This window comes from Rattus norvegicus, chromosome X (assembly GCF_021556685.1).
Source record: "Rattus norvegicus strain SHRSP/BbbUtx chromosome X, alternate assembly SHRSP_T2T, whole genome shotgun sequence".
NCBI lineage: Eukaryota > Metazoa > Chordata > Mammalia > Rodentia > Muridae > Rattus > Rattus norvegicus.
The window spans coordinates 94,216,511-94,234,439 of NC_141554.1; the positions used below are offsets into that span (position 1 = coordinate 94,216,511).

The 17,929-nt window shown below is 34.3% G+C and overlaps 1 protein-coding gene across 2 annotated transcripts in view; it reads left to right on the plus strand.

Annotated features, from left to right (window-relative positions):
• The window catches only part of Pcdh11x (protocadherin 11 X-linked), a 684,984-nt gene that overhangs the window by 55,269 nt on the left and 611,786 nt on the right, over positions 1-17,929 (plus strand). For both annotated transcript variants that reach the window (NM_001271228.1, XM_087599862.1), the window contains 1 exon segment: positions 4,078-4,661. In NM_001271228.1, the coding sequence (NP_001258157.1) occupies positions 4,122-4,661 (540 nt within the window). In that variant the 5' untranslated portion in view covers positions 4,078-4,121.

Below are 17,929 nucleotides of genomic sequence, written 5' to 3' on the forward strand. Positions count from 1 at the left end.
TTCATAGTTTCTGGCGAGAAGTCTGGTGTGATTCTGATAGGTCTGCCTTTATATGTTACTTGACCTTTTTCCCTTACTGCTTTTAATATTCTTTCTTTATTTTGTGCGTTTGGTGTTTTGACAATTATGTGACAGGAGGTGTTTCTTTTCTGGTCCAATCTATTTGGAGTTCTGTAGGCTTCTTGTATGCCTATGGGTATCTCTTTTTTTAGGTTAGGGAAGTTTTCTTCTATGATTTTGTTGAAGATATTTACTGGTCCTTTGAGCTGGGAGTCTTCACTCTCTTCTATACCTACTATCCTTAGGTTTGATCTTCTCATTGAGTCCTGGATTTCCTGTATGTTTTGGACCAGTAGCTTTTTCTGCTTTACATTATCTTTGACAGTTGAGTCAATAATTTCTATGGAATCTTCTGGTCCTGAGATTCTATCTTCCATCTCTTGTATTCTGTTGGTGAAGCTTGTATCTACAGCTCCTTGTCTCTTCTTTTGGTTTTCTATATCCAGGGTTGTTTCCATGTGTTCTTTCTTAATGGCTTCTATTTCCATTTTTAATTCCTTCAAATGTTTGTGTCTTCCTGGAATTCTTTCAGGGATTTTTGTGTCTCCTCTCTATGGGCTTCTACTTGTTTATTTATGTTTTCCTGGAATTCTTTCAGGGAGTTTTGCGATTCCTTTGTGTAGGCTTCTACTTGTTTATTAATGTTTTCCTGTGTTTCTCTAAGGGAGTTCTTCACGTCTTTCTTGAAGTCCTCCAGCATCATGATCAAATATGATTTTGAAACTAGATCTTGCTTTTCTGGTGTGTTTGGATATTCCATGTTTGTTTTCGTGGGAGAATTGGGCTCCGATGATGCCATGTAGTCTTGGTTTCTGTTGCTTGGCTTCCTGTGCTTGCCTCTCGCCATCAGATTATCTCTAGTGTTACTTTGTTCTGCTATTTCTGACCGTGGCTAGATTGTCCTATAAGCTTGTGTGTCAGGAGTGCTGTAGACCTGTTTTCCTCTCTTTCAGTCAGTTATGGGGATAGAGTGTTCTGCTTTCTGGCGTGAAGTTTTTCCTCTCTACAGGTTTTCAGCTGTTCCTGTGGGCCTGTGTCTTGAGTTCACCAGGCAGGTCACTTGGAGCAGAAAATTTGGTCTTACCTGTGGTCCTGACGCTCAAGTTCGTTCGCGGGGTGCTGCCCTCTGGCTCTCTGTGGCGGCAGCAACCAGGAAGATCTGCGCTGCCCTTTCCGGGAGCTTCAGTGCATCAGGGTTCCAGATGGCCTTTGGTGTTTTCCTCTGGCATCCGAGATGTATGTGCAGAGAGCAGTCTCTTCTGGTTTCCCAGGCTTGTCTGCCTCTCTGAAGGTTTAGCTCTCCCTCCCACGGGATTTTGGTGCAGAGAACTGTTTATCCGGTCTGTTTCCTTCAGGTTCAGGTGGTGTCTCAGGCAGGGGTCCTGCCGCTCCTGGGCCCTCCCCCACGGGAGCCCAGAGGCCTTATACAGTTTCCTCTTGGGCCAGGGATGTGGGCAGGGGTGGGCAGTGATGTTGGTCTCTTCCGCTCTGCAGCCTCAGGAGTGCCCACCAGACCAGGCGGTGAGGTCTCTCTCCCACGGGGTCTGGGAGCAGAGAGCTGCTCAACAAGTGCTCTTAACATCTGAATCATTCTCCAACCTCTTAATAAAATTAAAAAAAATAATATAAGAAGATAAAACTACATTACAATTGTACAAAACAAACAATCAATAGAAGAAGAGGGCAAGAAATGGCAACAACAGACAGAGACCCATTTGCTTGTGCAATCACGAATTCCATAAAACCATGAAATTAGAAGCTATACTGTAAATGTAGAGGACTTGGTACATGCCTGCACAGGACTTGTGTATGCTGTCTCAGTAATTGAGTTCACATATTTGAATATATTGATAAGGAGGGACTTTTTCTTCTAGGATCCTCCAGCCCCTCTGACTGTTCCACTTTTCTGCCTCTTCTTCCATGTAGTCCTTGATCTCTGAAGTAAGGCATTTGATTGACATGTCGCTCTATTACGTGTTGCAGAAGGAAGCTCTTCTGATGATGGCATAGCAAGGCAATGATCTAAAGAACACAGCAGAATGGCATTAAGAGTCATTTTATTCCCCAGCTCCGGAAAAACAACAACAACAACAACAACAACAACAAAAAACAAAAAAGAGTCATTTTATTGATTTCTCCTTTAGATAAATAGTCATATTTTTTTCCTCTTAGGTCACTGTCCTGTCTAGTTTTAGGAATTTTTCCAGCAGAGCAGCACTAGATAGATCAAGAAGCACACTTTCCAAAGCAGCACTCCTTTCATCAGTGAGCTTTAAGTCAAATCATATATTGGTTACTGTCACAAACTTTCACCACTATTTTATCAGCTTATCTTACAGTCACATTACTTGTGTTGATGGAAAGTTTGTAGCTGGCATGGTGTTTAGCTTCCTTCTTTGCTAGTGTGTAGAGTTCCTTCAAATAATATAAGTACTATTCCATAAGGGAGACAGTTCTAGACAGGCACCAGCTTGACTTCTCTCTGTTCAATGGGTTGAGTAGTTGTCTTCAGCAATAGCATCATACTATCAATGTGTAGAGAGCAACTTATAGCCTTTGTAACAGGCTGGTATGTTCAGGGGTTTCCATGGTATCTTTTTGGTCTACAATTCTATTTAATGTTATTGATTCCAAATACAAGAAGCTTCATTTGGTGATTAGAATTGTCAGGATGTGACTCCTTCTTCCCGCTTAGTTGGCAATTTCGTTTAGATCACTATATATGTATTTATATATGTATATATTTTACTGCTTTAAGTTTGCATGGGATCACTCAAACGGTCTTAATTTTAGCTATTTTTCTTTGTATTAAGGGTCTTTCCCCTCCTCTTCCCTGTTTGATTATCCTATTTCACTCTACCTCCTGCATATATATAAGACATGCTTTTATAGTATGACATGATGAGTTATATATTATCATAGAAAAATTTGATCAAGCTGAGATTAGCAAAACTATCACCTGATACCTTTTTGTGACTTAAATGTAAAAAAAACCCAATAGCAATAGTTTATTGCAATCTTTATATAAAAAGCAATTACCTTTCTTATTTTCAAAACTAATCCAGGTATTTGTTATCTTGTTTATTCTTATATTGTTTATAGCATAAATTATCCTTTTCCAATCTATAAACATAAATTTCAAATTTCATCTCTCCTGTTAATTATTTGCATGTTATTTAGGGATTTATAGTTCTAACCATAATGTGTATTCATAATCTTTTATCTTATTTCTGTGTCCTATCAGTACCCTAAATGGTTTTCACTGTTTCCTGAAAAATAACAGCAACAGCGGCAAAAACAACAAAAATTATGTTCCCAAAATTCCAAAAGAGCAGATATAGATAACAGTCTGAAATTTGAATATCTGTAATTTATATTTATTCATTTTCTCATCCAAGCAAGAATCAATTCTGTTTTGCCTGTCACAATTTCTCCCCTGTATTTAGATAGTTGTCATATAACCCATTTTCAATACTAGAATATGTTTGCTTTGAATTCAGATTTGTCCAAGTCTTTCATGTGTAAATGTGTTTTACATTTTGTACACAGAACTGAAACTATGGAATATTATAATATTAAATGCTTATTGCCACTAAAATAATTGTTTTTGAAATCCTCAGTAAAACAAAGAATTAATGGTATTTTCGTTATTGAAATCAAATATAACTTTATTTCCCTTGACCTTAAATCAAATATTCAAATTAATTGTATTTTTTAAAATATCTTCAAATATTGAATACATGAACTTCTTCAGTCGTGGACAATGTTCTTAATATACAATTGCCTTTAACTACTATAGTTAGTTGATGCGTCATTTCTTTTTATTCTTACTCTAGAAACAAATAACATCATTCAAAACAAGCCTGTCATTTATCAGTATTGTTAATATTTCATTTAATTATTTTTGTTTTAAGCAGCTTTTGTTATCATGCAGATTTATAGTTGAATTTCTAATTATTTTTTTCTCTCTCCTTCCCTCTCTCTATCTTTCCCTGTGTTTTCTTTTCTCTTTGTCAGTATATCGTGGGCTGACAAACAGTACCTTTGGTATCGAGACTGGTATGGACTTGTTGTCCGGGACGTATATATTTGCGGTCCTGTTAGCATGCGTCGTGTTTCAGTCTGGCGCCCAGGAGAAGAATTATACAGTCCGAGAAGAAATGCCAGAAAACGTCCTGATAGGCGACTTGTTGAAAGACCTCAACTTGTCGCTTATTCCCGACAAGTCCTTAACCACGCCTATGCAATTCAAATTAGTTTACAAAACCGGGGATGTACCATTGATTCGGATTGAAGAGGGTACTGGCGAGATCTTCACTACTGGCGCACGCATTGATCGTGAGAAATTATGTGCTGGAATCGTGTTGGATGCTCGTTGCTTTTACGAAGTGGAGGTTGCTGTTTTGCCGGATGAAATATTTAGATTGGTTAAGATACGCTTTCTGATAGAAGACATAAATGATAATGCACCGTTATTCCCGACAACTGTCATCAACATATCAATTCCAGAAAACTCGGCTATAAACTCTCGATATTCTCTTCCGGCAGCCATTGATCCTGACATTGGAATAAATGGAGTCCAAAATTACCAACTAATTAAGGTATGTTTTAAAAACATTTTGTTAACCAATATTAACATTCTTATAGGGTAAAGGATCTTTTGTATACTTTTGAATAAACCATCTTAACTTTCCATGTTTATGCAAAGCATATTAGAGAAAAGTCATTAATGTACATTTTGCTATCACATGAGATTTTTTTTAACCTGGATGTGCATATATTCCTTTCCAAATATTTGTGTTTCCACAGACAAGGATCTCAGCTCTGCTATTTATAAATTAACAGATTACTTACGATCTGAGTTTGAATAAGCCTAGTCATACTCTGTCATAAATCTCACCTAAATATACAACTTTAGATATTAAGAATGACTACATGAGGCAATTGATTTTTAAAAGATTACTTGAGACAAAATGCTTAATCTTAGTACTTGAAAAATGTTAAAATTATGAGAGATGATTAGGATATTGCTCTTGAGAGTGCAGTGCATGTATATAATGAAATATGATAAAAGATATACCACATTAACTGACAGTTACTCCTCCCATATCCTCCCAACATAACCCTAATTAAAAGTATTTTTTTTTACTAGAATTTCTGCAAACATTTGTATTACTGATAAAATTTTCAGGTTGATTTCAAATCAAGGATTGAACTCAAATCATCTTTTTAGTTATTAAAGTGGGACTAAACAATCTTTGATTTCTATAGATTATTTGTTTTGTCTGAATTATTGGAGAATAAAACTTTCATATTTTCTATTACAAAAAATGCTAAGTAGGGTTTTTTTCAAGTTTTTTCAGTTAATCTAAAAACAGTTTGGCTCAATTTGAGTCTTGTGATAGGACAAACAATGGAAAAATGAACAAAATACTACATGCTCATCAAATATATGCACAGAGGTCTCACTTCAGAAGTACATAGAGTACTACATGGAAATTCTTTCAATTACTGAGAAGATTTACAAAATAGTTAAAACCTCAGTTATTGGTGTGTGAAATAATAAAATGTACTTAGTGGTCTTCAGATATTGAGCACATTTACAGATATTATATTGATATAGATAGGATATTGAAAGTTTAAAATTTATACATGTTTTCTGATTATGCACTAACAAAATGCAATTGACATTATGACTAATGAAGGTTAGTGAAGAACACACACACACACACACACACACACCTATCTGTATTGATAGACAGACAGACAAATAGCTTTGATGGTTGATGGTTATAATCTGTAGAATTTGACCCAGGTATTGTATATAATATGGGGAACTTGCTCAACTGACCTTGTTGTTGTTATAAGATACATAGCTTTATAAACAAATGCAAAATCAGTTTTCTTGAGTGAACTCAAATAAATACAGATATTTGTGTTTATGAACTAATTCTAAAAAGGAAGTATCTATTTGGAGTAGTGATGTAAAACAGAGGTTTTAAAAGGTTCTTTGATAAACATTTTTAGAATAGGTCTGTACAGTGATGTTTACTTTTCTCATGTATTGGTAACAGTACAGGAAAAATGTTAATCAGAATTTTATGTACATCTCTTTTTTTTCACTTCCAACATGTGTACTAACCAACACCAACTGTGTCTTTTATCTAACTTCTTAAAAATAATATGTTGATCATTCTGAAATTACAAAACAGGTAGAAGTCTGAAGAATAAGCACTAAGCATAAAATAAATGGGCATACACAAAATGTTATAGCGATATATTAAAATATTTGACTAGTTAAAATTGTGAAACTTAGGAGCCTGATATAGTCTCCTGAGAGGTTCTGCCAGACCCTGACAAATACAGAGGCAGGTGCTTACAGCCAACTATTGAACTTATAACAGGGTCCCCGAGTTAAAGAAAGGAATGAAGGAGCTGAAGGGGTTTTCAGTCCCATAAGAAGAACAACAATACTAACCAACCAGATACCCCAGAGCTCCCAGAGACTAAACCACCAACCAAAGAGTACACATGAAGGGACCCATGGCTCCAGCCACATATGTATCAGAGGATGGCCTTATCTGACATCAAAAGGAGAGGCCCTTTGCCCTGTGAATGCTCAATGCCCCCGTGTATGGGAAAGCCAGGGCAGAGAGATGGGAGAGGGTGCGTGAGGAAGAATTTAAGAAATAATTTTGTCGTCTCTACCAAAGGACAACTTAATACAGTTTTACATTTGTCTTGAAAATTGATTAACAAATTTAAATGAACAACCTTGCTTGGAAGATTTATCTCTGTTAAAATGTCTATTTTCATTTGACTTTCTTAAAAAAAAAGTCACCAAATGATATAGGGTTTTCAATAACTTGTAGAAATACAGTATACAATTTCTTTTTGGGTTAGTACATACAATACAACTAAATAACTATATATTGTGGCTAAAATACTTTGGCATTTGTATAGCATCAGGAACAAATACTGTTCTGAGTGCTTGTTAAAAATAATGAGAATAGAATAAAAAGCCTTGCCCAGGGCACTCAAAAGGCTGTGACACAGGAGACATTAACCGAATGCACTTTAACTTGGAAAAAGGTCCTGTCATAAGAGTGGCATGAATTATGTGGAAAGATAACTTAAAAACTTATTTGATTCATCCATAAACTTTAGTAAGTTTTACTGTTTGAAAGTAGGTTGGCCAGCAATAATACTTTTGTAACAGACTAGCTGTCTTCACAGCATATGTTGAAATTTAATTATTGCTAATCTTATGTACTTTTATTGAACACTTTGTACTTTTATTGGTCATAACTATGATAATATTATACATATATACAAATATTCATATCAATGTCATATATGTCAGTAATAGAAAATACAGAAAATTCTAGGGAAAATTAGGTTAATATACAGTTTTATATTAACTTACTGAAATTAAATTATATAGTGGAGAATAGTAAATAAATGAAGATATGTAGAATATGAAGTAGCCTAGCCAATAATAGTACTAAAATGTCAGCTTGAATGAAAATACTAACTTTAGAATTCAGATTATCCAGTACTTTTAGTTATACTCTGGTATAAATGAAAATTGTATTAATATTACATGTATATTATACTTAAAATATTTTCTTATTTCCAAATTTTTTATTCCACGTTTTTAATATCAAAGTTAATTTAAAATATTTCTCAGTTAATTCATTTAAGCATTAACTTGTTTATTTGTGCAATTATCGTAAGGTTAATTTTCAACATTTTAAAAGGATTATAGCATTTTAAAAGTATGAATGTATTTATATATTTATTTAATTACATTAAAAATGTTGCCCTACTCCTCGTCCCCAGGGACTCTTATGGAAGAGTTTGGGGAAGGATTTAAAGATCATGAAACGGATAGGAAATCTACGGAAAGATCGTGCTGTGGGGTGGAAGAAATAGAAAATCTCTAAGCTCACCACTATCTCCTCCCATGTCCATCCAGGGCTCGTATTTCAGTTCTGGACATGCTCAGAGACAAAATACTGATGTTCATTATTGGGTATTGGCAAAGAAATATATTCCTAAATCACTGTAACTTGTTAGATCATGAAAATATTTGAAGGTTGAAAGAATCACGAGGGGCTATTGCAGCTTCCATATGCTGCAACATTTGCACCAATTGGAACTTTGGCTAATATCTTGGGACCTCAGAATGGAGCTAACAGCAGCTCTTTGAAGGAAGAAGATAATTTCCTATTTGCTTCATCTCTTGTTTAAGAGTATGGTCACTTCCAGCCAAAAACATTTCTGACTCCATCAGACAGATCTTAGGCAAATGGTTATTAGATTGGAATGTCAGTGAGCTGGACTGGTGCAAAATCAGATATGTGTGCCAACATCTCTAATCTGGCTTCTGGTTCAGTGATTTTTCAATGAGGACTGTTACTTAATACAGCTGGAAGGTATAGCAAAGGATTCCAGACAGCAATTAAGTGCTAATCTCTTAAGAGAATCTCCAAAGGTTAGCACTTCAGACCTGTGCATTAACTCTTCTATACCAAATGGATGCACTGTTTCAACCAAGGTCTGTAGGTGGCAAGAACATTTGGGTAAATAACAGTTTTCTCTAACTTTCGTCCTTTCTTTACATTCTCTATTTCTTTCTTTTTTTATTGTATATTTTTAATTTACATTTCATATATTATTCTCTTCCCTGGTTTCCCATCCATATGCCCCCTATCCCATACCCCTTCCCTTCTATGAGTGTGTTCCCCTCCAAAATCAACCCCCTTCCTGCCTCCCCACCCTGACATTCCCCTACTGGGGGTTCAGCCTTGCCAGGACCAAGGGCTTCTCCTATTGGTTCCCAATAAGGCCATCCTCTGCTATGTCCTCAGCCATGGATCTGTTATGTGTACTCTTTGGGTAGTGATTTAGTCCCTGGGAGCTCTGATTGGTTGGTATGGTTGTTCTTCAGTCCTTTCTCTAATTCCTCCAATGGGAACCCCATTCTCAGTTCAATGGTTGGCTGCTAGCATTTGCCTCTGTATTTGTCATGCTCTGACTGAGCCTCTCAGGAGACAGCTATAACAGGCTCCTGTCAGCATGCACTTCTTGGCACCAGCATTATTGTGCAGTTTTGCTGGCTGCATTTATATGGGCTCGAAGCTGGATGCTTGGTGATAAATATTATTTGCATGATTTTGGGGGGTTTTATTATTGTGCAATTTTTGAGGTGGCAGAGTTGACATTCTACTTTAAATTTTCTTAGTGACACTTTTGACTCACTACCTGAAAGAAAATATGAGATAAATAGATGATAGATAATACTTAGATAAGAGCAAGTAAGAAACAATAAAAAACAATGTTATTGGTCAAAAATAAAATCAACAGATTAAACTAAACAGGAACACTGAGAACTCTCAGAGAGTAAGCCACTAACCAAAGGGAACATTACTTTTTCTAAAAAAAATAATAATAAGTATAAGAGTTTTTAGGGAAAAATCAAGATATGCTAAATAAAATGGCATGCATTTTGAAATCCCCAGGATTCTCTTTATTTAGGACTGTTTTATTTCTATATCTCTGTGTGTATGAAAATGACATACAGAAAACAAATCAAATACTGTATAAACTTTCTAAAAATCTAAGTATTATCTATCATCTATTTATCTATTACCTATCTATACATATATGTTTGTGTCTATGAAGAACATATGTATATTTGATATACTGTACAAAGGACTAATAAGATATGTTTAAAATATTAAACTATCTTTCTGTTTAGCTTTCATTTTTTAATTCAAGGGCCTTTTAATTCAAGGACCTTTTAATTCACGGACCCCTGATGATTGGTTCCAATCAAAGCTAAAATATGTTTAAGATCATCTCTAAAGCCTTATATGTTTTCCTTCAACTTCAAAAATATTTTAGTCTAGAATAGAGTCTATTTTACATAATTAATGTATTTAGGTTCTTATTCTTATGTTTATAGATTTCCACATTGATTAAAACCTAAATTTGAACTAAAATAAATAACCATATAGTTACATTTGTTTTGAAATATGTTCTCTGAAAGTCTGATTTTTAAAAATATTTTATAGCACTTGTTAGTAATATTGATTAAAATTATTAGAATGATTCATCAAACAAATATATGTTTTAGAGACAAGCGTTCAGCAATGAATTTTATTGCCAAAGAAGTCCCATTTATTTAGCAGTATCTCAATGTGATATGCAATATCAGATGAAATAATTCATTCATTAATGATATAATAGGAAAATGTAAAATAAATGACAAGTTACTCAGAAGCGTTTCATTACAAATATATTCTTATTTGTTAATTATAAGATGAAGTGTTATTTAGAAATTTATCCTTTCAACTCTAAGATTTTTTTGAGTTTAGATTCTCTCGAGCTTTTCATTTCTGATCTCTGCTGAACAGAAAAAAAAGCGGACAATTAAATGCCAATGTCATTTAAGTCATTAAAGCTGAGGCTGTTACTGAAGTGCACATCCAATGGGGAAAAACCACGACATAAGAATCATAAATGTATATTTGTAGTATTATACTACTTAAAATTAGAATGTAACACTAATAGGATCAAGTAACTTTTGACTTCATGGCAATTACCACAATCCTGATCAGTATTCATAGTTGAATGGTTTCATTGCATACCTTGTTACAAATAGTCCTTCATGCAACCTTATGTGTTGGACATTGACCAATTTAGTAATGTGTAAATCAAGACTTTGAGGGAAAAATTAGTTTGGAAATCTTAACATTTCGTCACATAAAGACTTTTAATCTACTATTACCAAGTAAATATAGTATAGTGCTAGATTTTATTACTAGTTAGATTACGTTTGATCTCTTATTCTTTTATATCTGATATTTAGTGATAACTAATTTTATGCTTTCATTATTTACAATATTTAAGAATATTATTAAAATCTAGAAATAAGATAATTATCACCCACCAAAATTAAATAGAACAAAACTATGTATATCTCAATGTATAATGGTAAATTTTATGAATGCCAGAGAGAATCACTCAATGACTGAGAAAAATGTACTTAAATAAGGATCATGAAAATGGATTAGTGGTTAAAAACTATGGTTCGCAAAGAACGCGTCAAAAATGAATTTAAAGAAAAAAATCAACTGATACACAAGTATTTACTTATAACAAGTACTTTTAATAACACATCTCTTAAATACTCATAATCCTGATTTGTGAAAGCATTATGTAGCTATAGAAAATGTAGGTAATGTGTTTAGTATTATTTTTTTTTATCTTCTATACCTCGAGCAGCTATAACAGCAGTATGCTGGAGAAACACCATTACTGAACTGAAGGATGTTCTTTTAAAATTAGTGTAAAAATTAGTATATGGGTAAACATTTACATCAGAAATGCTAATTTTTATGTCACAGATGCGTGTTTTAAGCTGTAAGCTGATTTTGCTAAAAGTTCTAATTTCACTTATGCTTATCCTACAAATAATTGATATAACGTTTTACTTTTTCAAGATATGTGACCTTGATCTCAATGTATCAAGATAGACAATTTTTTACATTTTTTTAGCTGAAAATATAAGTTGAACATAAAACGTTCTCACTTTACAATAAAATAGGACATGGCAAGATAGCTAAATTGTTAAAATCACTAATTGCTTTTGCAGAGGACCTAGGTTTGGTTCTCAGCATTCACATGATAACACACAACCACCTATAACTCCAGTTTCAGAAGATTATGATACATTCTTTTGATATCTGTGGGAACCAGGATCATGGCAAGCAGATTTACATACAGACAAACCATTCATACATGTAAAATAAATCCTAAAAGTAAGATAAAATAATAGGAGCAGGGTCTATGGTTCATTTCATAAAGTGCTTGCCATGTAAGGGTTAAATATATGAATTAGAATTCCCAGAGTTGATGTACCTCCATTCGCAAACGCGTGGGTGTGCGTGCACACACACACACATATGCCCCTCCCGCACACACATGCATGCACACACACATGCACATGCACACATATACTCCCTTTTACAGAGATTAAAAATTTACAAACTAAATAAATTAATAGCCTTCCTTTTAATTTATTAGTTAATTTCCAGTTTCATGAAACCAGCTCAGAAAATATGAATAAAGAAATAACATAATAGCATAATGGATCAAATGATTTGCTTTTGAAGTATAAAATGTTCTAACTTAATCGATTAATTAATAGATCACATCATAAATGCTGTCCCCCTTCTCAATTACCCCATTTAATCCCTTCTCCCATTCTTCCTCCTTATACTCTGACTGGCTGGAACAAGCCCTCCCACCCCATTTATTCCTCTGCCCTGGTGCATCAAGTCTCTGCAGCAAGGTTAGGTGCATCTTCTCTCACTGTAGCCGGAAAAGGCAGGTCTATATGCCAGAGTTGGGGAGTGGAGGTGGGGGAGGTCAGGCTAGGTCCAGCCAACTCCCTGTATGAGTTTTGGTTGGCCTCTTAGCCTCTGAGACCTGCCAAGTTTTCAGGTTAGTTGACACTATTGGTCTTTCTGTGACATTCCTATCCTCTTTAGGGCATTTAGTCCTTCCCAGAACTCTACCATAAGAGTCCCTGACCTCTGTCCAATGTTTGGCTCTAGGATCTGTTTCTGTTTCTTTCAGTTGCTTAGTGGAGCTTCTCAGAGGAGTTATGCTAGGCTTCTATCTTCAAGAATAAAAGAGTATCATTAATATTGTCAGGGACTGATTCTTGCCCATGGGATGTGTCTTAGGTTGGTCAGGTTATTGGTTGGCTATTCCTTCAGGCTCTGCTCCATCTTTGTCCCTGTGTTGCTGTTAGATAGGACAAATATTAGGTGTAAAGTTCCATGGGTGAATTGCTGTCCTTATCCCTCCACTGGGTGATCTTCTCTGGCTACAGGAGGTAGTCTTTTCTGGTTTCATGCCCTCACTGTTAGAGTTCTCAGTTAGGGTCATCTGCATTGACTCATTAGAACTCCCCTCATCACAGGTCTATGTGGCTTCCTAAAGATCCCTCCTATTAGTCTACCCCATAGAGCTGCAGATATCCATCCATTCTCCTGTCTCTCTGGCCTTCCCTCCTTTCTCTTCCCACACCTGTTCCTGACACTTATATTCCCATCTACATCCTCTCTCTCATCCAGTTCCCTCCATATCTCTGCCTCCTAAGACTATTTTATTCCCCCTCCTTAGTGAGAATCAATTTTCTTCACTTCTTGGTTATCTTCTTTGGGTCTGTGGGGTATATCATGAATACCCTTAAGTTATGGCTAATATCCACTTTTCAGTGAGTACATGTCAAGCTTATCCTTTTGGGTCTGTGTTATCTCACTTAGGATGTTTTTCAGTTCCATTTATTCGCTTGAAAAATTCAATATAGTTTTCTTGGAAGTAACTTTTAGCTTCTAGATACAACTAAAAACACCCATAAAAGTCAAACATGAACTCCAGTTTAGTCTAATAACATAGACTATCACTTTCTTAAATAATTTTTCTTTCTCTATTAATTGTTTTATTTATGTACACCTCAAATATTGTCCTACTTCCCAGTCTCCCTTTACAAATTCACTACCCCACCTCCCTTCTTTTGCTTCTAAAATGGTTCTCCCCCACCTCTTCGCTCAATTCTTTCTCATCCCTCTAGTATTCCCCTGAGCTGGGGCAGCATACCTCCATTGGACAAGCACCTCCAATCCAATTGATGCCAGATAAAGCTATCCTCTGCTACATATGTAGTAGGAGCCATGTAATGATTCAAGTATACTCTTTGGTTGGTGGTTTAGTTCCTGGGAGTTCTAACGTGTCAAGTTAGTTGATATTGTTCTTCCTATGGGGTTGCTCCATTAATCCTTCCTTCCTCTAACTCTTCAACTCAGGTCCCTAGGCTCAGTTCTATGGTTGGCCGTGAGTATCTTTATGTTTCTTAATCAGGTGCTGGCAGAAACTTTCAGAGGCCACTCTTTGTAAGCCCTTCTGGGTATCAGCAATAGTGTCTGGGTTTGGTGTGTGCGGATGGGAAGATTCCCAAGGTGGTGCAGTTTCTGGACGGCCTTTCCTTTAGTCTCTGCTCTACTCTTTGTCCCTGCATTTCTTTTGGATAGGAATCATTCTGGGTTAAAGATTTTGAGGTGGGTGGGTCACTCCATTCCTCTACTAGGTGCCATGTCTAGGGGCCACTGGAGGTGGTCTCTTCAGGTTCTATCTCCCTGTTGTTGGGTATTTTAGCTAATGTCATCACTGTTGGGTCTACAGAGCCTCTTGAATCTCTGGCATCTAGAACCTTTTAGGAGTTCTCCCTGTTCCCCATCCCCTACTGATACACATTTCCATTCATTCTCCTGCTACTCTGTACTTTTCTCCTGTCTCTTTCATGTTCAGTATTAACTGTTTTTATTTTCCTTGCATAATGTTTATATTTGATAATCTCATTTTAGGAAAATGTTACAAAACATTTTATCTAGAAATGATAAATCATCAGTATTAAATTGCTAAATCTATTGAAATAGAATTCATGAACACATATTTCTGAAAAATGAACATATGTAGCCACAGAGTATAGCAACTTAAATGACAAATAGATATTTAAATATTATCCATTTGTTGTTCACCATTAATATTAATTCCATATGATCAATCTTAAGACACTTATTTCTTATTTTCATCTATTTGAAGAATGTTTAAGGGTATTGTATTTTAATTGCTATAGTAACAGAACTCTACATTTTTAGGTTATCTAAGAAAATGTAGTATGTACTTATATTATAAGAAATACATACTAGAAAAAATAAGTATAAGTTTCATTTCATTAAATATAGTAGGCATTCACTGATTTGTATTAGCTAATCTAACCTGTTTCTTGAGAGATCATTTATATCTGGGTAACATGAAGAGCACCCAGAAAATTTATTCTTTTGTTTCTTATATATGTATAGTTATGTGTCTATATATACCTTTTATTTAATCTTTTACAGTGAGTAGAGTTGAAAAATATAACATGCTCATATACTCTCTTACTTTAATATTAAATAACCATAAATATCTTGGTATAATTCCTATAATCTAAATTTAATTCATTTAGTGAGCAGCCAATACAAATGTATTGATGGAGAAAAATAACTTTGAAAATAATCACTGTCTTCAGGGAGCTTAATAATTGGCATTATGTCAAATATTATATTACATTTATGATAATGAAATATTTATTGTCATTAATGATAATTTCTCCCTTGAGCTATTAATATTGTCATGGACTTGTCTGCCATCTTCAGATTCATAAACTACTTAAAATTTCCAACTTTGTTTTAGTGGATCTTTTCACCAAGTATTTTCAGGAATTTTCAGTTTACTAGGTTTATAGTTATGGCAGTGATATTTCATCAATGTTTTTGTAAAGAATAATTTTGAGCTACAAAATAAATGCTGGTTGATGACAGTGACAATGCCTATTAATAACTATATTACATTACTTATCAAACTTGATATTTGTGTCTCCAATTACTTTTCTATATAATAAAGAGAAACAAAATACCTTTATATAACAGTGATAATTATATACTAATTGATAAAATAATAAAAGTTCTTAATGTCTTGGTGAAAAGTGTTTTTGAAACAATCATTTTAAGCTAAGTTTAATACTAGTCATTGATACCTTTCCCAAGATCTGATGTCTTATATTCTTTAAAAAGTGTATTATATAAACTAAATTTACTTTTTCATACATATTTTATATGTGTGTAGAGAGAAAATATGATAGCATAGTTTTTTCTCAATCAATGACACTGGCTCCAAATTTACTTTTGGCACTAGTTCAATGTTTTTTTTTAAAGTCTTCCATTTATCTTCTTTAGCTTAACTCAAATCAGAAGACTCTTTTTCCTCATTTGTCTCTGCCTCTTCCTGCCTCTCCATATGACTCTGATGCTGTTAATATGAATGCTTCCCCATATACTGCTTCTACCATCTGGAATTACTTTATTTACATCTCATTCACATGCCATTTTAAAAATTATATTTTCTCCTGTCCTTTTTTTTTCTATCACTGAGAACTTTTTGTTTTTGTTTTCCTATCTTTTTCTTTTAAGTCGTGATTACCTTTTCATGGTGGATTTTATAAGAGTGATTTGTAATTATGTACTTTATATTTTCTATTTTTGGCACTTCTAAATGCAAGGCTTTATGAATATTGTTTTTCTTTAAGATTTGCTATCATCAGCCTGACATTATGCTAACGTTTCTTCTTGGTTTATATCCTTTGAGGGTGATCGTTTACTTAAGAAGATCCTCTTAAAACAGTTTGGCAAAAGATATATACCTAAACCCTATGAAGACCTTGCTGTCAGCAATGAAAATAATAAAAAAGATGGTTTACGGAGGAACAAAGAGGCCTTTTAAATAACTGAAGGATACATAAATTTTAGAAAACAGTTTAATGGATTATAAATAAATTAAGAAGCGTAGAACTTTATAGATTGCTTTCATTTGAGGATAATGGTTTATTTAAATCCATGAATAATTATATTAATGAATATAAGAGTGCTTATAGATATCAAAAATGTGGAAAATGAAATCTCTCTTAGTTAATGCCTACTAAATATTCCACTAACTCCCAGAAAGTCAACTACATTCAGTAATAAATAAATGTAAAATGAAGGCTAGTAAAGGTGGCTAAATAAAAAAAAAATTAGATTATAAGTTTCTATAGTTGGTCATTTCATTCTCTTATCTTCTCACTCTGCATTTTCCTCTGTGTACTTGAGTATTTTTTAAATATGTTCCTGGAACATTTAAATCTTTTAACTTAGCATGAAGAAATTTATTGCTATAGTAACAACCACAAATAGTCATAGCATCTCCATGAAATACATTGTATATCTAAATAGCTGTTCCTATAATGGATCTTTTTACATAAAAATAGAAATGACCACAGTACCATTTTTAATGCTTTAAGAACTACAGTAGTAGCGTGGAAATATCTGATAGTAGAAGTTCTTACGGGACTGGAAAAGTGAAAATGCCAACATTGCTGACAGAACATGCATTCCTTTCTTAGAACATTGCTTACTGATTTCTGCATAAGCTAAAGTAATGTATCCATCTGTATGCTTTAAGAATGTGAGAGCTTTTCTAAATCCACTTTCTTCAAAAATCCTTCCATGAATTTTCAGGTGATGAAATTTTGCTGTAAACTTTCAATGATATTTATTTATAATAAATCTTATAATCATAAAAAATAAGTTTTTAATACATATATAGTTCTCATGTAGAAAACTATTGAAGTTGCATGTAGGATAACTAAATTAGTAAAATTGATTTTTCCAAACACTTTAGTACTTTGAAAGCTGTTTTCCAAATTATTTGTTTAACTGACAAGTCTTCTTGATAAATATTGATATATAACAACATAATTCCACTATGGGGAATTAAATAATTTCATTTGTTCTCCATGTAATTGTCTACTATTTTATGTGATACACTTACCCATATCTAGTCTTTTATAAACTGCAAATGTAATGACTAAGGCAAGCACCAGGCAACTCTTTCTTATATAGAGCCACCAAACTAGATAAGATGGATGAAGCAAAGAAGTGTAGGCCGACAGGAACTGGATGTAGATCTCTCCTGAGAGACACAGCCAGAATACAGCAAATACATAGGTGAAAACCATCATTAAACCACTGAACTGAGAACGGAACCCCGTTAAAGGAATCAGAGAAAGGACTGGAAGAGCTTGAAGGGGCTTGAGACCCCATATGAACAACAGTGCCAACCAATCAGAGCTTCCAGGACTAAGGCACTACCCAAAAACTATACGTGGACTGACCCTGGGCTTCAACCTTATAGGTAGCAATGAATAGCCTAGTAA